This window comes from Protopterus annectens, chromosome 6.part0 (assembly GCF_019279795.1).
Source record: "Protopterus annectens isolate FY-2018-M chromosome 6.part0, PAN1.0, whole genome shotgun sequence".
Lineage (NCBI taxonomy): Eukaryota > Metazoa > Chordata > Ceratodontiformes > Protopteridae > Protopterus > Protopterus annectens.
Genome location: NC_056737.1, coordinates 102,415,248 through 102,440,623, shown reverse-complemented (window position 1 = coordinate 102,440,623; position 25,376 = coordinate 102,415,248). Strand labels below are relative to the sequence as shown.

The window sequence follows — 25,376 nt, the reverse complement described above, 5'->3', positions numbered from 1 at the left end:
TAACCTTGAAGGAGTACATCAGGGTCTCTTATATGAGGTTTTAGCCAAGTTCCTGTTACTATAAGAATGACTGGTGAGGATTGTGCAATGACTGCATGAAAGTCTGTGATTTCTTTTTTCAAAAAATGTTTTTCTTTCATATTTTATACATATTTGTTTGACAAATAAAATTACAATATAGTTTAATCAGTAGATAAACAAAAAGTCTGTCATTTTGTTAACTATGCCTCTAAGGTTCATGTTAAGAATGAGACACCTGCAGAAACTAGAAAGACCCCAAAAGTACCTCACAAAGAGGATCAAGGGACTAACAGATGCCATATGCTGCTCGGTTAAAAAAAACTCCAGCTCTACTCAGTTGCATACCGCCTACTTCGAGGCGGTCTATGCCTGACATATAAAGCTATGTCCAACCCAGAATTAATGGACATGCTCCACCTCAGAAAATCCAAATCCCTTAGAGCCACGCGCTCGAGGGACTTGAACCTCACCACAGAAATAAATAGAACATGCTGGAGGGACAGATTCATAACCCAGAGGCTCCCTTCACTCTGGAATAGAATCCCAGTCCATGTTAGGCAGAGCCCCTCACTGATTCTCTTCAAGAGGAATCTTGATGGATGAGTGGATGGGGGATCGTAGGTTTACCCCGGGGATTACTTCTGTGTCATTACTAGACAGAGGCACAGTAAACTAACCTTAAAAAGGGCACAGTAAACTCAAATCAAAGGGTGGCGAAAGCCAAACACACACGGGCTAGGCTTATAAATGCCCAAGGGCAGATAGCCTAGTATGAACCTATGAACCCAAGTCTGTTAATGAGAGGAAGGGGTGGAATGGTAGGCATGATGGTATCTTGTGCAGTATGTGGCCTGGGTTTTGGGTGTATATCACCACTATGGAGAATCTGTGATAATATACATGCACGTTTGTGTGACAGTTTAGAGAGTATGTAAAGGTGGTTAGTTGTATTTGTGACAATTATATGTCTGAAATGGAATATGCAATAGGCAAGTGATTGTAGACAGTGAGGAGTGGATGACATTAGCATAACACAGTGTGGGGTTATGGACATGCTGTACCTGTAGGTGAGGGTAGGATGTTAGTATGCAGATAGTAGTAGGGTATAGAGTGTGGGCAGGAGAAAGAGCATGGTGTGTATTCTTTGGCAAGCAAGGTTACTGCAGGGGTTGCCAATGAAGGCACTGTTAAGGTCTTATCTTTCAGCAGCAATGAGGTGAAAGAGGCCTTTTTCTTTTTTTTTTTTTACTTTTGCTAATGCATTCATGTGTTTGTTTACGGAAATAATTTGAATATTCAAACATTCCACAAAACTGAAGTTGGAAAAGGAAGATTTATATTTTAAAGATTTTTAACTCCTCCTTTTAATAATTCACCTTTTTTCATCTTAACATCATTATCGTTTTTTTCCAGTTCCCAACTATCCATTTAAAAACAGAATTTAAAACTGAATTAATGCAAACACATGGTTACTGACTGCAGTAAAAGTGCAAGAACTACAACAACCACAGTTCAATGTAAGTTTTGGTTGAAGATTTTAAAGAAAATGGCAGATGGTTAAAAAGCCAATACCACAACACAGAGAAAAATACTTTGGGACCACTGCAGAGAATTAATGGAGCACTAAGAGTGTACAGAAGAACCGAAGTAAACTATTAGGAATGCTGGCTAACATACCGTCCACCAAACAAGGTGCCACAGAACTCTGCTGTGAGAATATGTCAGTGTTCAAAAAAACAGGACACAACTGACAAAGGTTCATAGGTGTGTACTAGGCTAATGGCCCTGGAGCCTTTACAAGCCTAGCCCATAGGATTACCCTGGCATCGTGCCACCCGACCTTAGTTCCCAGTGCCTCTGTCGAGTAAAGCCACTGCAGTGATCCCTGGGATGAACTTTCTATTTCCCATCCACTCATTAAGATTTCTATTGAAGAGGGCCATGGGAAGTCTATTAAATAGCATGGGCAGTCTCTGAGTTACAAACCTGTCCCTCCAGCATGTTCTGCTGATTGTGGTAATGAGGTTGAGGTCTCTGGAGCATGTGGTGCAAAGGAATTGGGATTCCTTCAGATGTAGCATTTCTAACAGAGCTGGGTCAGACATGGCTTTGTAAGTTAAGCAGAGATCGCCTCGAAGTAGGCGATATGAGAGAGAATGGCTGGAGTTTTTTTAGTCTGTCCATATAGGACAAATGTTTAAGGCCTAGGATCCCCTTTGTGAGGTACTTTTGTGGCCTCTCCAGTTGTTGCAGGTGTTTAGTGAGGTACATGCCAAATGGGGGATTGTACTCGATGACTGGCCTAATGAGGGAAGAGTAGAGGGAGACAATGACCTCTTTCTTCTTGGATGCAAAACCCTTAGTAATGAGATGTGCCACATAGAAGGACTTTCTGACCACAGTGGCAATGTGGTGCTCAAAAGACATGCTGCTGTCAACCTGTGTCCCCAGATCTCTTATAACGCCTTCTGTGTTCAGTGGACTACCATCGATGTGGTAATTCATGGGAACTGAGTTTTTCCCAAAGGGGATGATGACACATTTTTTGGCATTGAGCTTAAGGCCATGGTTTTGACACCAGTCATTGGTCTCAGTGAGGCCTTTCTGTAGGATGTCAACATCACTCGGGGAGTTAATAATAGCTCCCAACTTGCAATCATCTGCAAACTTTGTCAGCCAGAGTCCCTTTGTGTCGGTCTGGACTTCAGAGAAGTAGATACCAAACAGAAGGGGGCCCAGGACTGAACCATGTGGGACTCCACTCATGACTGGTCGCCAATCTGACTTGGAGTCAGCTACTTTCACACTGTGGGCTTTACCTGTGAGCCAGTTTGCAACCCACTTAGTGATATAGGGGTTGATGCCTAGCTTAGTGAGTTTTTCTATGATTCCTGTGTGGGGAATGGTATCAAAGGCCTTGGCCAGATCAAGGTAGGCTGTATGAACCATCTTGCCTTCATCCACAGCTCTGGTGACTGACTCAAAGAAGTTGAACAAGTTGAGCAGGCATGATCTACCCTTCACAAAACCAAACTGTGTGGGATCCAGAGTTTGGAGATTCCCTATATCCTTGTTTATTAGGTCCATGATGATGCGTTCCATAGCTTTGTATATCAGACTTGTCAGGCTAATGGAGCGATAGTTCCCAGGGTCTGTAGTCGCTCGTCCTTTGTGGAGAGGGATGACTGTAGCAGTGTGCCATTTGGTAGGGACAAAGCCTGAGGTGAGGCTGTGACTGAACAGGGCACACAGGTGAGGTGCCACTTCATTCTGTAGTTCATGTAGAACCCACCCAGGGATATTGTCAGGTCCCATAGAAGCTGTATTCTTGGCCTTGGACAGTGCTGTTTTAATCTGTGCAGCAGTAATACTGGGTGCCTGCCATTCTACTGGTATTGTGACTGGTCCCTTGGGGGGGGGTAAAGTTGGCAGTGAATCTGTCGGGCAGTATAGTGGCAATATCTGTTGGCTCGGTATAGAAGGTACCATTGTGCAGTAGCTCAGAGCAAATCTGGGTATTGCCGTGAAGATTCTTTACTTAACTGTAGAAGGTCTTGTGGTTGTCTTTACTATCTGCTGCAATTCTATTTTCATAGCTAGCTTTAGAGGATTTGATGAGGGATCTTAACTTTTTGTTGAGGCTGATAAGCGAGTTTTTCCAGTCTTGGGACTTCACCTTATTCTGCATCAGTTTCTTCTTCTGTTGTAGACTTTGTTTATGGAAGGGGACCACCAGATTAGCTTCCTTTTTTTGGAGAAGCTCGTCTTGGTTCTCTTGGGTATGGTGAGATCCATGCATTTGTGTACGTGTTCGTACAGTGCATTGGTGTATAATTTGGTGGTCATGCAACTGATCTCCATTTGCATGGGTGCCGTGAAGTTAGCCACCTCTGTTTTTAGGAGCCCAAATTTAGCTTTGGAGAAGTTTTTCATGGTGGTTACCTTTGCGGTGGGGGGGGGGGGGGGTGGATTTCCAAGGTGATTCGTTTGTGGTCAGATCTAACCAGGAAGGAGTTGACTACTGGTGTAGAGCAACGGTCGCCCATGTTAGCAATGATCAGGTCAAGGATGTTGCTACCTCTGGAGATAAGAATGAGCTAGTCCAGGGCATTGGAATTAATGAATTCCAGGAAATGCTGGGCAAGTGTATTGGTATGAGTACTTTTCCCAGTTAATGGAGGGGTAGCTGAAGTTGCCTAGTATGAGAGCATTAGTTAGGATCCTAATATTCTCCAGGGTGCTTAGGAATGTGGAGTGTGAGTCTTGGGACATGGTTGGGGACCTACAGCAGGCTAGGACCTGAATTGCTGTCTTATCCAATGTTAGCTGCACCTGAATATCTTAAATGCGTTATGTTGGGCTACCAGTCTGGAGGTGTGCGCATCCTTTATGAATATGGAAACACCACTGCCTTTGGAGTTTTGGTCCAAGTTCTGGGGCCGAAAGGTGTGGAATGAGTTATAGCCTGGTAGAGTAGGGGAACTTTCTGCTGCCTTGAACCAGGTCTCTATTACGGCACAAATGTCGATGTTCTCCATTTTAAGGAGTGCTTCGAGCGAGTGCATTTTTCAGATTTAGACTTCTAGCATTGAGCAGCATGACCCTCAGATTGCATTTGTTTGTAGCTGTTATGGTGGTAATTTGGTCTTTGGAACACCACCTAAAAAAGGCACTACAGGGGTGGCAAGAGCCTTGGCCAGTATCCGGAATCCCAGTGGTGACAGATGCAGGCCATCTCTGGCAAAGCATCGAGGTATTTCAATCATGTCATTCCAGGCAGACAGATACTGGATCCCCTTAGAATGACACCAGAAACTTAGCCAACTGTTGAATTCAATCATTTTCTGTTTGTACTGTGGTATCATTCTGGGTGATGGTAGGATGCTGCTCAGGGCTAGGGTCATACCCACCTGGGCTTCATAATCCGAGAGCTCCTCCATGTCTCTTTTCATGTAGTCCAGGGAGGTACATCTCAGGTCATTCATACCCAAATGTACAATGACAGAGTCATATTTGTACCTGTTGTTGAGGGACCTGAGTGCGTGCGTTATGTGGCGGATCCTGGTGCCTGCCAGGCAGCTGACTGTTACTTTCTCCTTACTCGACTTAGTGAGTGGGACATCAGTGTGCCTCACTATCGAGTCACCTATGACAAGTGTGTTGGGCATACTGTTTTGCCTTAGGGGCTTTGGTTGAGTGGCACACTGTTTAGGAGAGTTATGTGTCTCGTTACTAGTGTTGTGTTGTGGTGGTCGAGTGCATTTCTGCCTTGGAGGCCTCTGATGATTGGGTAGATTTTTATTGACAGCCTCCACGAAGGTGGGTGTGTGGTTTGTGTTTTTATGTGAAGGCAGTGCTGGTGTGTGTTCTGGAAGGCTATGATTTCCATGTGGTGTGGTGCAAGTGTTGACCTTCTCCTCTTGACCAGCTAATCCAGTCTTGGCTGGAGAGTGCATGGCTTCCAATTTGGCTATATAAGTACATCTCTCACAAGTTTGAGTGCTGGGAGGTAAGAGGAGAGGGTTGTCAGTGTACATGAGGCAGTTGCTATATTGCCTCAGGATGCCCTAGTTCACCAAGTTAACAGGAGAAAGCACAGGGAACTGACCTTTAGACATGCCTGGAGGGGTGGGCATTAATTATAAATACTGGAGCTGTTTCCTTCTAGAACGTTTAGTGCTGGTAGCACTTTTGTGTGCTACAATAATTGCTACAAGAAGTCGGGTAAAGTGCTAGACTAATAAGCTAGTAAAAGTGCAGGAGAGGAGAGAACTAGTAGATCTAAGGGAAAATTTGAAGAGCAGACTTTGGCACCGCTCAGAAGCTTACAAACAGTCCTGGATGCAGCAAATCTGTATCCTGGCTAGACTAGTTACAGGAAAGGTGGGAAAAGCACAAACGCGGGCTTTTAAACCAGAAAGTTGAAAGAGATGGAAAAACTGCCCAAACGGCCAATATACTACAATTTCTGGGCCAGAAACCACTCCTTTTGTGGTAGATAGACTACATAGTGCTTACCACTCCCACTGATAAGCTAGAAGGCTTCCCTCCAACACAGAAAGGTTTTGGGGGCTCAGAAGCTTACAAACAGTCCTGGATACATCAAATCTGTATCTGGACTAGACTAGTTACAGGAAAGGCAGGAAACAAGCTTAGAATTGTTTTTAAGTAACATGGAAAGGGAGAAAGGAGGAGCAGAATATAATTCAAGGTTAAGAAACTAAGTGGGTTGGCCTTCTCAAATGTCCTCTCTGTATTAGGTAGAATGAGCTAATGACACTAGACTGGGAGGAGTGTCCCAGATCAAATTTACAGCAGGGGCGGGGAACTGCAAAGTTACCAAGTCTAAGAACAGGATACCAATATGGAGGGAGAGTATGAAACTAAATCAGTTATATGATACACTCCTTGGCAGGAAATCAGAACAAACAAACACAAACAGATGGTAGTTAAACCTATACATTACGATTTCTTATTACAATGACCCTCCCAAAGAGCAAAGGACATTACTCATGACTGCTACAACAAAATGACTGCTTTATTTTTATTACTATTACTTCTCTATCATGTGGTAGTCAGTACTTAGTTCAAAACACATAGTGAGTTCTACTTACTATTGACTTGTACTATGTGCTATAACAATAAAAATTTTAATTTTGAGGAAAGACATTTTCACTACTTATCTATTGCAGTTCTTAAAATATCAGAATTTTCTTAATTTAAAAAATGTACTTCTGCTACATCAAAAATTAATTAATGATAATTAAAATCGATTACCTTTGGTACTTACCATAGTAATCATAGGAAATACAGGCTACTCAACAAATTGCCTTGCAATAACCACCCTCAGGATCTGCCAACCTTTTCAAGAAGAGCAAGGCATGTTAAATTCTGCGGTGTATTTTAGGGCACTCATCCATTTGTCTAAGCTAAGTTAGAAGACAGAGAGAGTTCCATTACTTGACAATCAAGGGAAGTCTATGCTAGAGCAAGGGAAGGCACAGGGTAATAGACCTCTCTCTCTCTCCACTTAGTGTCATTTATTACCTGGTGTATACAGAGATCTCTTGGTTCCAGTGTTGAGATAACTGCTAGTCTGTAGACTGTTGTACAAACACTAAACCAACAGATTCTTAAGAAAAAAACATTCAGGAAAATGTTCATGTTGGTGTTAGGCTTTAGCTTCAATAAATAATCATGAGTACCACTCCAAATGAGCTTTACTGTAGGTAAGCGCCACTGATGAAGGCTTGCTGAGAAAGATTCAGTTAAGTATGTTAGTGCCCCCATGGAATGATTGATAGGCAGTCAGCAGTTCTATCACTTTTCCTCAAACAAAGATGGGGAAAAGGGCTTGAGAAGGTCTCAAAGGTTGCTTCAACACAATAAAGAGCAAGACCAATGACATTTACATAAAAAAAGGAGAATTCCTACAGCAATGAGATGACATACCTCATACAGGAAACTAGCAATGTTGATGCTGCTTACAAAATGACAAACATTTTTCTTAAGTTTTTTTGATTCATTTGATTTTGAATGTCCTCCCAAAATCTCATTCAGGTCTATTTTATTCCCACTCCGTAAGACTTTGCCTGCTGGTTCCATTACCACACTACCTACACCCAATCCATTTGTTACAAGAGTATGGCAACCAGGCATTCCCAGGCAAGATGAGAGCCCTACTACCCATTCTTTCAGTCAAGAATTCTGATCAGCTTTCCCATTCCCAGTCTAGAGCTGAGTGGTAAGAAATGGATCCGCTTCCTCTCCCTGGGAACTACCGTCCCTTCCTATCTTGGCTCCTCTGAGTTACACTACTGTGGTCTCTAATGATAGCAGCTCAGACTATGCAGGCTTGAACTCTAGCAGGTAACTTATAGTGCACCCATTATAAATTACACTTATGACAATCCACGGCCACCTCTCTCTCTCAGAATCTGATTCTAATCCTCCCTGGCCAGGTCCTACAAGTTCCCAAATCTTCATTCGAACATGGGTCATCTGCAGTGTAATCAAGGCTTTATCTTTCTACTCCATCGAGCTGGCTCACCTCATTTAATTCTTAACAAACATACAAGCCAATGCATTACAGTAAAGCCCAAGATTAAACTTCTCCATAAAACACAGATCTGATTCCATCTTCAGAACAGAAAAATCTGCATTGGGAAAAGGCAATATCAGCAGTGGACCCTTCTGTGTGCCACAGAACAGGTATCCCCAGCAATGTCTCTTGGTAGTTTAACTCAGTTTCACTTACTCAAATGTAAAGCATAGAGAAAAGTAATGCAAGAAAGATTCTTGACTTCCAGGCGAAACACTAAAAAAAGAAGAAATGGAATCAAAACGAAAGCAAGAATAAATGTTAGCATTCACAGATCATGACAGTAATAGTTACCAAAAGTTAGACATACAAAAGCTCACATCATAATCCACTAACAGTAAAAATGAAACATTTCCAGTTTGTTGTTTTTCTGACCTTCCTCAATAACTCGTCCCTTGTCATCCAGCATGCCTTGTACCTCACAACCTCGCACATAAATCAGGCCAGTCTGCTCCACAAAACTTTTTTTCCAGTCAAGTCTTGTGCCATAAGGTTGAGTTGGACGTACCGTAATCAGAAAGCACACATCATGCTTACGTAGACCTGGTTAAAATAAAAATAGGCAGTGCAACAAAAAGTTAGCATCCTACTGGGTCTTATGAATCAGTTTACAATCTTGTTTTACATAATATATGCTTGTGTGAAAGAAAAAGTGCAAACAAAGTAGCTTAGAGTCAATGAAGGCTACAAGTACTACTGCCAAGGTACTGTGCTCTGGCAGGTCGTTTCTGTTGAGAACTTTCTCAAATATGGAAATCTCTCTAAGGCCTGACAATACCAGCAATATGAAAAAAAAAGATGGAAACACACTTATGTGGTCAGCATTCTAAAATCCAGGATGACTGCTAACGTTGACAACTTTTGGCAGGGTGCCACCATCACCAATAAGCATCCAATCTTACACCAAGTAAAACTGCCTGTTAAAGCATGTGTATACAGTAGCAGTAGGTTTGAAAACCTCCACTTAAGGACAGTTAAGATCAACAGACATTTGTTTCAGAATTTCTTGGAATAGATAATTATCTCTGGGATTCAGCCTGGATATATAACAGAGTGGGTCGTTAATCCACAGCTACAAAGAATAACGAGGGCAGGGGTAGTAACAACTGCTAGCACTGCACTCTATCACTATTTTAAACATGGAAACTGTAGTATCTGCATGCAAGAAATATAATAATGTCCAATAAATGAGATAATGTGAACACAATTCTGTTTCAGCACAATGCTTGCCCTCAGCAATAAATACACAGTGCAATACCTACAACTAATAACTGTCTCTTGCAATATCAACTGACAGGAGCAAGTTGCTGTCCTTTATGAACATTTATGTTCAGTTCTAAGACATAACTGATAATTCATGCCCTGTTACAAGATTTGTTACTAGAGTGTGGAAAGAAGTACAATAACACACAGCAAGTAGGAGACAAGACAATAGCATTACTAGGTAAGGATACCCATATGGATTTTCTTACAAAATGCAATCATTTTCTTGTCAATCATACTGCATAAGTTAATTTTTTCTGTTTTAAAACAGAATCTTGGATAACTGTATAATTTATCAAACCTGCATTTCAAAGCTGATTAAAGCTTTTCAAGAATACTAATTAAACTAAAAAATATATACATATTTACAGTAACACTACTTCTATAGGAGAAGGATGCACTCCTTCTTAACTGTCCGATTTGCTTATTTTTTTTTATTATTTTTGGTACTTACGTATTATTGCAACCACATTCCAGACTCACTACCTTATATTCTAAATGTAGCAGGCGATTGCAATGTATGTATGTGTCTTTAGCATAAACCATGTCAAGATATCCTCTGTAAATGTTTTTAGCCAAAGTGCTGTTATTTGTGGTTAATCAGGCCCTGAAGTAGTTTTGCCATTGTGTTATGTCATTAGGAGACATGTGTCAACTGCTTTCTTAAAGAATTCCACAGACAAGTCAAAAACACCTCAGGAGAAATGCCTCAAACCAGACAGCAATTTTTAAACATTGCTGTTATAAACTTACATGGTGCAATAAAATCTTTGCAGTGACAAAAGTGTCATGAAGGATATGAAATAGGAACCTGAAAGATTTCTGATTCCTCTGCTGACTGATGTCCTCAATTGTTTGGTCCAAAAATGCAGGTTGTACGTGTTACACAGTGACAAAACAATAGCAAAGGCAGACTTCATGGATGGTTGTGCACGCTTCACAGGCATGGTTAGGATGGCAGATTTCACCACCGATTTTTATGAACTGACCAGTGTGTTCTGTGTACAGAAATGCAAAGGTCTGTGTAAGGGATAAAAAGTTGTTGGGTCAAACAGGTGCCATGCAAGAATGAATAAAACTCATTAGGGGGTTACGACAGTCAGGGTTGCATGTTTGTCCGCACGACTACCCTCAAGAAAAATAGGAAAACTGTGTATTTATTTATCGGCCAGAAAGGTAGAAAGATGTCGTAAGGACTGTTATAGTGTCCTCATTAGAAACTTTTACTACTTTGATCGCCCAGACTACGGCTTGGAAAACAGCCAGTTTTCCTGTTGGAAATGTGGTTGCGATAATACGGAAGTACTTTTTTTTTTTTTTTTTTTTTTTAATTATTATTTTTTTTTCCACTTTTATATTTGATAATCCCAGCTATCATTTGTCATGTCAGGGTGTGCCCTCTCAGTTTCTATTTCCAAGAAAGCACTATCTGGGTTATCCCAAATCAGGGCATTATTAGGTGGGGAGAACAATTCTGGAATCCTGAGGAGCAGACAGAGAGGCGATTAGGGCATTCAACTAGCAGGAAACTTTATTATGCCCAACCCACAATGCCATCTTCAAAGTACTACCATGCAGTTATGTCAAGAACTTTCATCTGCAGTAGGTCATCCTGGTGCTCCATACCATGCTCTTTTTTCAGCAAGGTTAGAGTGTCCAGTCTCTTGGCCCACACCAGGACAGGTGAGCTGGCACATCATTAAAAAAAACGAATACGCTGTTAGCTCCTCTTACAACAGACATTAAAACTAAGAATATGCATCATATCTACATTTTTTTTACTTTAAAACAGTGCCATACTTACTACACCTCCACTTTTAAAATGCTGGTTATTTATAACTCAATGATGAGGCAGCAAACTAAAATTCATATTTCTTTTTTTTTTTTATACAGATTAGATGTAAAAGATACTGATCATCAAAAGCAGAGTACAGTGGCCTTTCTTAACAAGCTTGAACATAACAGTTTTAAAGGCTGCTTAGGTACAAAGCCAAGACAGAATGCAAGTATACAATGAATTATGTCTGAACATTCAGAAGGCAGCAATTCATGTAAAAATTCTTATATGGCATAGTACCATTACACAACAGTAATAAAACAGTAATACCTATGATGTAATGTTGTACCACATAAATTACGGCATTCTTTTATAAAAAGAGTGATTACTCACAAGCAAGTTAAGCTTTTAGATCTTGGGTATGAACAAGTAAAATAACTAATTTATTAGTTTGGCTACATTATGAGTATTTATATATATTTAGACCTAATCTGAGTAAGTCATAATCATAATATGAACTGAACAAACTGTGGGAAAAAGGTAAAGATTGATAATTTACACTTTAACAGGAATCAGAAAGCATCGGCACTAAATGATAGGGTTTGCTACAAATACTCAAGTTAGTAGCTCATGACACACCCACTTCACTGCCACCTGCTCGAAAAAGCAAGTGCTCGAACTCCCACTAGCCTATTTTTACACAGCCCTCCCATCACCTTGTCCTATAAACTACACAGCCCTAATAGCAACTAAACCTAAAACATCCATCCAGTTCCCAATCTAACTTTTGAGTCCCTTACCCTAAATGTCCCTGATTGCTCCCTAAGCCTAAAACTCCAACCCCTTCCTAAACCAAAACTGCACAATCATTCACAAAACCTAAAACTCCAATCTTCTTCTATCAACCTAAAATTCACCTAGTGCTCCTATAACCTAAACTCCCTTCTTGCTCCCTAAACTTAAAACCCTTTATTCCACCTTCAGTTAACATACCGCACCTCCCTTCGAAAATAATTCTAGTCAAGTCAAAAGATCAAGTATATATTTAATGGGAGGGTATCTAGCTCATAGATATTATCTTGTTGCATGAAAGTTGTGTGTGCGTGGAGACAACACAAAAGGGGGAATCTAAGGTAGTGCGGTTAGGAAGTGGTGCAAATAAAAGCTGGGGCTAGGTGTAGTAGGAAAACACAAGCATATGGAGCCAAGTGAAATGTGGAGTATAATATCAGCTACAAACTGGTGGAGCATGGAATAAAGTAGTTTACATGACAGAGATGAAGGTTAATCAACAGGACAGGATAGTCACTGAAGCTTGTGACAGCTGTGAAAAAACAGAAAGACAGAGGTTGTTCTTTGGCTTTTTAATCTTTTGTCTTCTTGCTTGCTGCAGGCTCAAGATGGCTGTGTTTACAGACCACTTTGCTTCACAGCCTGTTTTTCAGACAAAAGAATGCTGCAACAAAATGCAGCTTTTTTTCTGCAAGACTTATGAAAAGAGTACTATGTGTATTCATAACTGCTTTGGGTGCAAACATTGCAACAGTCAAATAATGAAACTCAATACATACCCATATATAATATATTAGCTGTAAGTGCTACGGAAGGATGACACTAAGTGCTAATGCATTTGTAACTAACATGCTTCTTTTGCAGGTTGACAGGAAGGGCAGTGGGTGGGCAATGGCAAGGGGTTGTTGATCATGGGTCAGAAAGAAAGCAATGAGGCCCAAAGGGAAATGCTAACAGGCAAGCTTACAGCAGGGGATGGAAGTTAAGTCATGACACAAGACAAAGCTAGATTTAGCCTTAGAAGAACAGTTAAGTACAGGGGAGGATGATCTGGAGATTGCATAAGATACTGGGTGAAAGATGTAGGCCAAAGACTCAGGGGCAGCATATGTGACAGGAAGGAGGGAAACTGAAAGGAGATAAGATTAAGGCTAGGACTCAGCAGACTAGTAGACTAACGAGTTGTGCAAAGGGAGGTGAACTTACGCATTCTGCAGACAGGCAGGGGCAGTAGTGATGTACGTCATCTAGCAATTCAGAGTAGCTGTGGGTTAAAGAAAAGTTGGAAGTCTGACAGTGATCATGAGAGGTAGTGGCAGCAACAACAAATGTGTGAGAGGGATGGATATCCCCATTAAAACAGAGAGAAAGAATCCTGGCTAGACTGGAAAGGCAGGTGCATACACATAGGATCCCAGGAGACAATCTTTAGGGGAAACTGCATGAAAGAAAAGACAGTGACTAAAATGGTAGAATGATGGTTTGCTGACAAAGTAGAAGAACAAGAAAAAGCTGTGCAGAAAAGGATTTAAACATGTGCAGGCATCAAAAATTTCAAGAAGGAAAAAGATTAACCTTTCTATTACCCATAGCTGAATGGCCTGGTGGGATGAGGTAGAATGGTGGGTCCTGGTTAGACTGACGACAATTCTGATAGCCTTAAGATGGGATCAGTTTAGGGGTTGACTAAGGAAAATGAAGAGATATTAAGGGAGGTAAACAGGTTCTTTGGGAAATAGAGTTCTATGATACATCATAGGTGGCAGTGAGCAGTAATACAAAAGTGTGTGGCCTGGTGACTTGAGCCAAAAGGGAATGAAATAAGTTTCAACATTTCTACATGTGACAAGGTACAGGCCAACAGATTAAATAGGCTACTGACAGACTGTGTGGATACTGGGAATACATACTGGGGATGTTAAAAAGGTAAAGGGAGAGTAAAGAAGTGAAATGGATCGTGACATGACTTGGGCAGTGGCTGACTGGGGATGGATCAAGACATGGTTTGGGCTGTGTCCGATTGGGGATGGATCATGACATGGCTTAGCCAGTGTCTGACTGGGGATGGATCATGACATGGCTTGGACAGTGTCTAACTGCGGATGGATCAAGACATGGTTTGGGCAGTGTCCGACTGGGGATGGATCATGACATGGCTTGGCCACTATTTGACTGGGATTTTGAGAAGGATGATCTGTACAGAAGAAATGCCTGCGATTGTGGAGGGTGCTCAGCCCCAAGAAAGCTGCACTGAATACATGGAAGCTGAGATGATAAATGAAAACTGCATGTCAGGGGTTAAATGTCACACAAGGTAGAAAGCACTCAAAAACAGCATGGAGAGGTGAGCATGTGAAAACAGTGTGCAGAGAAAAGAAATGGCCTGTCAAATTTGATAGCGGGAGGGTAAATTCAGGAAGACACAAGCAGGTACGTCTTGCCCTCTGGTTTGGGAAAGAAACAACAGATGAAAATAAAATAATTTAAGAGGAAAACTAGGTTCAGAGGAGGGCAAGGGAGCATAGGAGTGAATTAGGAGACAGGTGGCATGGGGAAGGATAAGGCAGATATAAGCTACTGGCTAGGAAGCTTAAGGGAAGTGGAAAGTAACAGGATTACAAACAGAAAAAGTGACAGAACCATATGTGGAGGAAAGGAGATGTCTGGAGGGGAGACAACTGAGATTATTGGAGCACATTTGGTAGAGCATGATATTTTGCCAAGGGTGCTTTTTGCCCCCCATATCTGCTGTCCATCAATCCTCTAGCAACTGGAATTGAGCCTATTAATTTCTAAGTGGTGAAAAGTCCTGCATAACCACAAAGGTGATAGCTGTTTGGGTAGTATGTGTGTGGGGTGCTGCCATTCAAGCAATCAAGGGAGTTGCTGGTGTCCTCACCAGCATCCCCGCAAATGAGAACATGTAGTTTGTATCCTAACCCGGATTCTGATGCATTCTGTGGCAAGCTGCTTACTTATTTCATCCAAAGATAGACACGTTCATTCTCACCTGCCAGCATCAACAGTCAACTGAGCAACAAATTGATCTCGGGTCACCAGAGTCATATGTCCGGGTGAAAGATGCACTTACATAGCCAAACTGGAAGCAAAGCTCTCTCCAGCCAAGATTGTGCTAGACAATTAAAAGGAGAAGGTTAACACCCGCACTACACTTCAAGCAACAAATAGTCCTTCAAAACCCTCACCACCAACACCCACACATAGCAACACTAAATCCACATATGTGGAGGCCCTTAAAATTAACCTGCCCAAGCAACAAGGACCTCCGAAGCTGAAACACAAACAGACACCAATCACAACCAAAGTATCACATAGCTCACAACACCAGTGCTCCACCCAACAACAGCCCCTAAGGCAAGACAACGTACCCAACACTTTAGTCACAGGTGACTCATCAGGCACACTGATGTCCCACTCAGCAGGCTGAACAAGGAGAAAATTACAGTCAGCTGCCTCTGTCAGGTGCCAGGATAGTACAGTTGTGTACACTTACCATAAATATAGATGTTCGAGTATATTCACTGTTGCAGTCATTACATTTGGGTAATCTGCTGGCAGGTTGCCCTCAGTCAGCCTGAATAACAAAGTCTTGGGTCCTGCGTCAGGTGCTGTCTCCTCTTCCATGACGTCAGGTCATCAGGGGTATAAAACATGCAGCCGACGCCATTTTAATCAGTTTTTCTTGCCCCAGATGTCAGGTGCCCCCCCAAATGGGGAGCAAAAATATATATGTAAACTGTAAATATATAAATGCACCTTAGAAACATAACATTTACCTTCAACTAAAAGCAAATACACCACAAAGGCTTTTGAGTATAGGAAAGAAAAGGTATACAAAGGGGGCTGGCGGGTGGTTAACCCAGACTGCAACAGTGAATACACTCGAACATCTACATTTATGGTAAGTGTACACAACTGTACTATGTTCTTCATGTTTCACTGTTGCAGTCATTACATTTGGGTAGAATCCCAAAGCTATGGATGGGAGGATGGAACTAAACAGCATTAGGAGCAGCTATAAGGTCCTGCAGGACTGCAGTGGCAAAGCCTGCCCTGGATTTAGAGAAGAGAGGTAAATGATAATGCTTTGTGAATGCATGAACTGAGCTCCAAGTAGCAGCTTCTAGAATGTCTCTGGTAGGGACCCCTCTGAGAAAAGCTGCTGAAGTAGAGGCAGCCCTGGTGGAGTGGGATCTGATCCCTTTGGGCACAGGTTTACCATGGTGCAAGTAGCAGAAACGAATGCAATGGCTTATCCACTTAGAAATAGTCTGCTTTGATATAGCCTTCCCCTCTGATACTGCAGCAAATGCTACCAGTAGTTGCTCAGACTTAGAGATTCTGTCCTGTTTAAGTAGAATCTTAGTTGTCTGTGTACATCCAATGAATGCAGAATCCGCTCCCCATTGTTCTGCGGATTTGGGAAAAAAGTTGGCAGGTGAATGGTCTGGTTAAGAGCCACACTGGATACCACCTTAGGCATAAAAGAAGGATTAGTTCTGAGGGCCATCCTCTCCGGGTAAAAGATAATGAAAGGCTCCACTGCCATGAGAGCCTGTAGTTCTGAAACCCTTCTAGCTGAAGTGACTGCCAAAAGAAAAGCTGTCTTCCAAGAAAGAAATTTTATATCCGCAGTAGCTGCTGGTTCAAAAGGAGGTAGGGTGAGTTTTTCCAGCACAAAATTGAGGTCCCATGCAGGAGTTGGTGCTCTCCTGGGAGGCCTTAAATTTTTGGCCCCTCTGAGATACTGTTTTAGCAGTGGATGAGAAAAGAGAGGAGGGCTCTGTGTTGTAATGAGCCAAGATGGCAGAAGCATGGATTTTTATTGATGAAAAAGACAGGCCCTTGTCAAGCATCTCAGTTAAGTATTGTAAAATCTGAGAAATATTGGGCTTTGCTGTGTTTATTCCTTGTGCTTGGTTCCAAGCACAGAATCTCTTCCATTTATCAGCATAAGATTTTCTAGTACTAGGCCTTCTGGCTTCCAAAATTACATCCATCACAGGTTTACTGAGAGATGTGGTTTGAATAATTAGTTGATTAGCCATGTTGCAAGATTCAGAGTTTGGAGCCGAGTGTGCAGAATTTGATAGTTCTGTTGAGACAATAGATGAGGTGTTTGAGGCAAGTACCACGGAGGAAGGTGTGACATATTCCTTAGAAGCGGGTACCAGTGTTGGCGAGACCAGTCAGGAGCAATTAGAATAATTTTTGGTTTTTCCTGACTACCAGTGTTGGCGAGGCCAGTCCAGAGCAATTAGAATAATTTTTGTTTTTTCCTGTCTGACTTTTAGTAAGACCTTGGAGAGTAGAGGCAGAGGGGGGGAGGCATAGACTGATAGGTTTTTCCACCTGAAGGACAGAGCATCCACTTTCCATGCTTTTTTGTGATGAGCTCTTGTGCAGAATTTATCCAACTGATAGTTTTGGGGAGAGGCAAATAGATCTATGTCTGGGCTTCCCCATTTCTGTGTTAACATGCTGAAGATTTGTGGATCCAGTTTCCATTCGTGCGGGTCCATAAGATTTCCGATTAGGTCGTCTGCCAGAGTATTTTGCTTTCCTGACAGGAACTGAGCTTGAAGATGTATTTGGTAAGTCAAGGCTGTGTTCCACAAAGCCATGGCTAGTCTGCAAAGGGGGTAAGAATGGGTACCCCCCTGCTTATGTACCACATAACCGTGGTGTTGTCCGTCTGTCAGTAGTTGTCCTGGATGAAGTAAGTCCTTGAAGGCTGTCAGAGCATTCTGAACAGCTAGCATTTCTTTCTGGTTGATATGTAGATGCATTTGGTTTGGGCTCCATTCTCCCTGAATGCATCTCCCTGCTAGGTGGGCCCTCCAAGCATAGTCTGATGCGTCTGTAGCTAGGGTTTGGGTGGCAGGGGGTAGAGTGAATGACAGTCCCTTGTTTTGGTGACATGTCTCCGCCCACCAAAGAAACTCCTGTTGTAGGCAGGGAATGAGAGGAAAGTACAGTTTTGTACCTACCATAAATGTAGATGTTCGAGTGTAAACACTGCTGCAGTCATTACACTTGGGTTATCCTGCCGTCAGGCGGTTCCCCAGCCGGCCTGAGTTCCAAAGTCTTGGTCCGGCGTCGGTTGCTGTCGCCTCCTCCCTGACGTCAGTGTGACAGGGGTATATAAGATGCATCCGACACCATTTTCTTCAGTTTTTCTTGCCCCAGATGTCAGGTGTCCCCAAATAGGTAGGCAATTGAAATTGCTAATAAAACATACATAAGAAAAGCAAACAACAACTTTCAGTTACCAGCAAATACTCCCCATAGGTAGTAAAGGGTAGAAGGCATAGGTACGTACCAGCAAGTAAGAGGGGAAGGAGGGAGGTTAACCTGGACTGCAGCAATGTTTACACTCGAACATCTACATTTATGGTAGGTACAAAACTGTACTATGTTCATCGTGTTACACTGCTGCAGTCATTACACTTGGGTGGAATCCCAAAGCTGAGGTAGGGAGGCTGGTTCTATAAGGCATTAGGAGTGGCTATAAGGCCCTGCAGCACAGCAGTGGCGAAGCCAGCTCTGGATTTGGGAGTATAAAGGCAAATGGTAATGCTTGGTGAAGGTATGCACAGAACTACATGTTGCTGCTTCCAAAATATCCTTGGTAGGTACTCCTCTGAGGTAGGCAGTTGAAGTGGCTGTTGCCCTGGTGGAGTGAGATTTAATGCTGCTAGGTAAAGGTTTCCCATGGTGAGTATAGCAGAAATGTATACAATGTCCTACCATTTTGAGATAGTCTGTTTTGAAATGGCTTTTCCCTGTGCTCCTGCAGCATATGCTACCAAGGATTTTCTGAAAGTTTTGGTTTTATCCAAGTAGAAGTGTAACTGCCTGTGAATGTCCAAAGAATGTAGTAGTCTCACCCCTTTGTTCTGTGGTTTTGGATAGAAAGTTGGCAAATGAAAAGTTTGGTTTAGAGCCACACTTGATACCACCTTTGGCATAAAAGTAGGGTTAGTTCTTAAAGACACCCTGTCCTGGTGGAAAATGAGGAAAGGTTCCACTGCCATTAGTGCCTGTAATTCTGAAACTCTTCGTGATGATGTTATTGCCAGTAGCAGAGCAGTTTTCCAAGAGATGTATTTTAATTCTGCTGTGTTAGCTGGCTCAAAAGGAGGTAAACTTAATTTTTCCAAAACAAAGTTGAGGTCCCAAGTTGGTGTAGGTGCTCTACGGGGCGGTCTTATGTTTTTAGCCCCTCTGAGGTACTGTTTGAGCAAAGGATTAGAAAAAATTGGTGGATCTGTGTTGTAATGAGCAGAAATGGCTGAGGCGTGGATCTTGATTGATGAGAAGGAGAGGCCCTTGTCCAGCATCTCAGTTAAATATTGAAGTATCTGAGGAATGTTTGGGACAAGAGGGTCAAGGCTGTGTGCCTGGTTCCAGGCACAGAATCTCTTCCATTTATCCGAGTAGGCTTTCCTGGTGCTAGGCCTTCTGGCCTCCAGAATGACATCCATAACAGCCTTGGAGAGAGGCATTGCTTGCTTGACTAAGGAATTTTCCATGCAGCTAGGTTTAATGTCTTTAGCTGGCTGTGAAGTATCTGATTGTTTTGCTGTGTCAGCAAATGTGGGATTTGAGGCAAAATCCAGGGTGGTTCTTGTGCTAAGTTCTTTAAGATTGGGTACCAGTGCTGGCGTGGCCAGTCTGGTGCAATCAGGATCATCTTTGGCTCTTCTTGCCTGGCTTTTATGAGTACCTTTGGAAGGGGAGGGAAAGCGTATACTTGCAGGTTTTTCCAGCTGAATGAGAGGGCATCCACTTTCCATGCTTGTGGATAATAAATCCTTGTGCAGAACTTCTGTAGCTGGCAGTTCATTGGGGATGCAAACAGATCTATGTCCGGGCTCCACCATTTTTGTGTTATCATTCTGAATACTTGTGGATTCAATTTCCATTCGTGGGGATCCATGATGTTTCTGCTTAGGTCGTCTGCCAGTGTGTTTTTCTCTCCTGGCAGGAATTGTGCTTGCAGATGAATTTGGTAGTCTAGAGCTGTGTTCCACAAGATCATGGCTTGTCTGCAGAGGGGGTAGGAGTGCGTGCCCCCTTGCTTGTTTATGTACCACATAACTGTGGTGCTGTCTGTCTTTAGTAGTAGTTGTCCTGGATGCAGCAGGTCCTTGAAAGCTGGAAGTGCATTTTGTACAGCTAGCATCTCTTTTTGATTGATGTGAAGATGCCTTTGCTCTGTGGGCCACTCGCCCTGAATACATTTTCCTGCCATGTGTGCTCCCCAGGCGTAATCCGATGCATCTGTTGTCAGTGTTTGCCTGGCTGTGGGTTGAGTAAAAGGCTGTCCCTTGTTGAGGTGACAAGCTTGAGCCCACCATCGAAACTCCTGTTGAAGGCAAGGAATTAGTGGTATAACTGTTTCCAAACTTTGACAGTGCTTGAGACCATACATTCTTTAGGTACCATTGTAGTTTCCTCATATGCAGTCTGGCATATGGAATTAGTAGTATGCAAGATGCCATGTAGTCCAAGGCCTGCAGAATTCTTCTTGCAGGGAGTTGGGTCTTTGTTGCCATCAATTGAAAGTATTGAGTCAGTTGTCCGTGCTTGTCTGGTGTGAGATAAAAGCCATCTGGGCCGTTGTGTTCAAGCTGGCACCCAGGAATATTATCTGTTGTGAGGGCACTAGTTTTGATTTATTTTCGTTTACTGTGTACCCCAGGCAACGTAATAACTTTTTTACGAATGCCAGATTCTTTAGAAGAATGTCCTTGCTCTCTGCTTGAATCAGGCAGTCATCCAGGTATGGATACATTTTAATTCCTTTTTGCCTGCAAAATGCAATTACTGGTGCCAGGCACTTTGTGAAGACCATGGGTGCAGTGGATAAGCCAAAGGGCAGTGCAGAGAATTGAAAGTGCATTGAACCAGCTAGAAATCTGAGGTACCTTCTGCAGTTTTGTCTGATAGGGACATGCAGGTATGCCACCTTGAGGTCCAAAGTCACGAGCCAAGCTTTCTTGCCCAGCATGGGAAGAAGCTGCTGTAGTGTCAACATTTTGAATTTCGGAACATCCAGGTAAGTGTTTAGAGAAGAAAGATCCAGAATGGGTCTCCAGGCTTTGTCCTTTCTGGGAACCAGAAAGAGTCTTGAATAAAATCCTTGTCCTTGCTCCTGTGGTGGCACCTTTTGAATAGCTCTCATGTCCATGAGTGCTGTCATTTGTTTTTGGGCCTCTCCCATTGATTTGGTGGTAGATTTGGCATTCCTTTTAACCTTGGCAAAGTGTGAAATTGAAACCTGTAACCTTGAGATACAATGTTGAGAACCCATTTGTCTTTGGTGATGCAATGCCAACTGTGATAGAAAAGTGCCAGTTTTCCTCCTAAGGGGGCTGCCAAGAGAGAACGGTTTGGCAGCTGTAGTGGGAAGTCATTGAGGCTGCTTTTTATAAGGTTGTGGCCTGTCTTCCCCTTCTATCTGGCCTGGTGTACCCCATTGTCGAGGGAGAACGGTTTGGCAGCTGTAGTGGGAAGTCATTGAGGCTGCTTTTTATAAGGTTGTGGCCTGTCTTCCCCTTCTATCTGGCCTGGTGTACCCCATTGTCGAGGCCTGTAAGGACCTTGTGCTTGACCTCTACCTCTTGGACGTCTGTATCTGCCTCTTTGAGGTCTGTCTGTGACTGGAAAGGACCAATTCTTTGCTGGCCAATTTCTGCTAAAAAAAGGAAGCTGAACCTTTAAGAAATCTTTCACCATTTGCATGGATTTTCCCTTATCCTCCATCTTCTTTAATACCTCCTCTGCCTTAACTACAAACAACACATCCCGCTGCAAAGGTGCATCCAATAATTTTGCCTTAACATGATCTGGTAACTTATGTTCTTTTAACCAAGCATGCCTTCTAATGACAGAGCCTGTAACTGCTGCTCTACAGGAGGCCTCTAAGGAATCAAACCCACATTGCAAAGTATGTTTTCCCACTTGTTCAGCTGCATGCAATAAATCCTGCATTTCTTTAAAATTAGGAGGATCTGAATCTGGAAGCATCTTTTGTTTCAACTGAAACAATAAACATTGCTGATATTTTAGCATGTGAAACTGGCAATTTAAGGCTCTCATTGCTAAGATTGCAGACATATATACTTTCTTTCCCCATCTGTCTAATGCTCTGGAATCTCTGTCAGAGGGAAGAGGGTTTTTTGCTGATGAGGCCTTAATCCCTTTGGGTCCCTGAGAAATAGTTTCAGGGTCAGCAACATGGCTTTTATACAGAAATTTGTGAGAGTCAGGGACTCTGTAATATCTATCAGGTTTAACTGGGGCTGGAGGTAGGGAGTCAGGGTTTAAGCTGGATTCAGTGTACACATCATCCACAATATCTAACACTGGCGGAATAGCAAGGGGTCTGTGTTGAGGCAATAAAAGGAAGTCTCTGAGCCTTTTCTTGGATTCTGAGTAATCCTGGCCTTCCCAATGGAAATGCTCCCTCATGGTATGTAAGGTCTCCCCAAAGGAGTAGTCCTCAGACAGAGAGGCTGATGGAAATGATTCCTCAGCATCCGAATCCTCATAAGGGGGTAAGGAATATCCTAGGTCTGAGGATGAATCTGAAGAAATGGACACCTGGTCGGAAGATTCATAATCTGCATCCTGTTTGGGCCTTTTATCAGGAGGTGGATGGGACCCTCTGATCAGGGTGATGAGGTCTTCGGCCATTTTGAGCATTTGTTTCTTAGGCATGGAAACCTGTCCTGCAGAATACTGTATCTGTTTCTTTGTTTTTAAAGGGGCCTTAGACTTAGCAGAGAGTTTAATGGTTAACTGGGTAGGTCTGAAGACACCCTCTGAAGCTGCAGATTGCTCAGCTACTTCGGTTCCCTCAGAAGGGTTAGTTTTGGTAGGTTGAAAACATAGAACGGCCGAAGGCCCAGCCAGCTCCACGTGGGAGTCGTAGGAGGTCTGTGGTTCTGTGGATGCAGTCGTCAGGGGCTGCGTAGGCGCCTCGCTGAAAACCGGAGAACCGACGACCGGCCTAGAAGAGGCCTCGGCGTCAGTTTTGGGCCTCGGATGCCTGTCCTTGTCTTTGCGCTTTTTATGTAATCCGGTCGGAAGCTCCGATGGCATGGTGTAATTGAATTTTCTGCCAAAATAATGTCGGGCGAAATCAAACCGACGTTTAATAGTGCACTTGTTAAACCTAGCACAAAACCGACAACCAGTGACGTCGTGGTCTGGGCCTAGGCATGGAATACAACAGGAGTGGAAATCCTTATGAGGTATTTGCTTCCCACAAGAAATACAGTTATTAACTTTTACTGACATCGGTCTGAGGCAAGAAAAAGTTTCCTCAATGTGGTACTTAGCTTTGTAGAGGACTTCGGTTCTGGATTCGGAATGAAAATCTGAGGAGTCGGCCGACTGGCACTTGTGAACTGCTTCTGCTTCGGGCACTGCGTGGCAAGAAAGACTGAAGAAAATGGCGTCGGCTGCATCTTATATACCCCTCTCGCACTGACATCACGGAGGAGGCGACAGGAACCGACGCCGGACCAAGACTTTGGAACTCAGGCCGGCTGGGGAACCGCCTGACGGCAGGATAACCCAAGTGTAATGACTGCAGCAGTGTAACACGATGAACATTCATGGTCTCCAGGCTGTGACAATGTTGACTCCATAAGCTTTTTAGGTACCACTGAAGTTTCCTCATATGCAGTCTCGCATATGGAATTAGTAGAATGCAGGATGCCAAGAACCCCAAAGCCTGCACAATTTGTCTTGCAGATAACTGGGTTTTTGTTGCCATTTGTTTGAAGTATGTTGGCAACTGCATTTGTTTGTCTGGTGTGAGGTAAGCCATCTGGGCAGTTGTATTCAATCTTGCACCCAGGAATGTAATTATTTGAGAGGGGACCATTTGTGATTTCTTTTCGTTTATGGTGTACCCTAGGCATGCTAGAAGCCTTTTTACAAATGCCAGATGTTGAAGAAGAGTGCCCTTGTCCTCTGCCTGAATGAGACAATCATCCAGATAAGGATAAATTTGAATGTTTCTTTGTCTGCAGAATGCAATTACTGGTGCCAGGCACTTTGTAAAGATCCTGGGCGCAGTAGATAAGCCAAAGGGCAGTGCAGAGAATCGGTAATGCAAAAAACCTGCTTTGAAGTGGAGGTAACTTCTGCAAGATTCCCTTATTGGGATATGCAGGTATGCCTCTTAAGTCTAGAGTTACCAACCAGGCATTCTTGCCTAGCATAGGCAGTAGATGTTGTAAGGTCAGCATTTTGAATTTTGGAATGTCCAGGAACATGTTCAGAATCGATAAGTCCAGTATTGGACACCATAATTTGTCTTTTCTGGGTACTAGGAAAAGTCTTGAATAAAAACTTTATCCTTTTTCCTTTTCTGGTACCGGTTGAATAGCCCCCATATCCATGAGGGACACGACTTGTTTCTGGGCCTCTGCCCACTGGTTTTGTGGCAGATCTGGCCATCCGTTTGGAATTGGCAAAGTGTAGAAATAAAATCTGTACCCCTGGGATACTATGTTTAATACCCACTTGTCCTGGGTTATTAACTGCCAATTTTGAGCATGAAGTGCTAGTTTTCCCCCCAAGGGGGCTGCCAAAAGATAAGTGCTTGAAAATGGTAGAGGAAAGTCATTGAGACTGCTTACTGTAGGGTTGTGCTTTGTTACCTCCAGATTTGGAGGTGGAGGCACCCCATTGCTTTTACCTGTAAGATCCCTGTGATTGATATCTGGAGCCTTTGGAGCACCTGGGTTTGCCCTGAGTGGCTCTGTTGGACACAGTAAGGACCAATTCTTAGTAGGCCAGTGCCTACTGAACATGGATGGCTGCACTTGCAAGAAATCTTTACAGTTTGCATAGATTTAGCTTTGTCTTCCATTTTCTTTAAAACCTCTTCTGCCTTATTACCAAACAGACTATCATGCTGTAAGGGGGCATCCAACAATTTAGCTTTAACATGATCAGGCAGATTTTGCTCCTTGAGCCAGGCATGCCTTCTTATCACAGATCCAGTTATGGCGGCCCTGCAAGGAATCAAAACCACATTGCAAAGTATGCTTTCCAACCTGTTCTGCTGAATGCAATAAATCCTGTAACTCTATTTTCCACACAATCAGAAATCAACATAATTTTCTGTTTCAGTAAGCCCATAACATGCTGTTGATAGTTAAGCATATGAAACTGACAGTTTAAAGTCCTGATTGCCAAGGTTGCAGACGTATAAACCTTCTTACCCCATCTATTCAGCGCCCTGGAATCTCTATCAAAAGGGGTAGGATATTTGGCTGTAGAAGCCTTACCACCCTTGGGACCCTGAGAAATAGTTTCAGGATCAGCAGCAGGATTTTTGAAAAGAAATTTGTGGGAGTCAGGAACCCTGTAATA

At 42.9% G+C, this 25,376-nt stretch overlaps 1 protein-coding gene across 3 annotated transcripts in view; it reads right to left on the bottom strand.

Annotated features, from left to right (window-relative positions):
* Positions 1–25,376, bottom strand: part of AQR (aquarius intron-binding spliceosomal factor) — a 2,539,865-nt gene that overhangs the window by 1,418,549 nt on the left and 1,095,940 nt on the right. For all 3 annotated transcript variants that reach the window (XM_044073871.1, XM_044073874.1, XM_044073872.1), the window contains one exon: positions 8,498–8,665. In XM_044073871.1, coding sequence (XP_043929806.1) covers positions 8,498–8,665 — 168 coding nt within the window. The remainder of the gene's footprint in view (positions 1–8,497; positions 8,666–25,376) is intronic.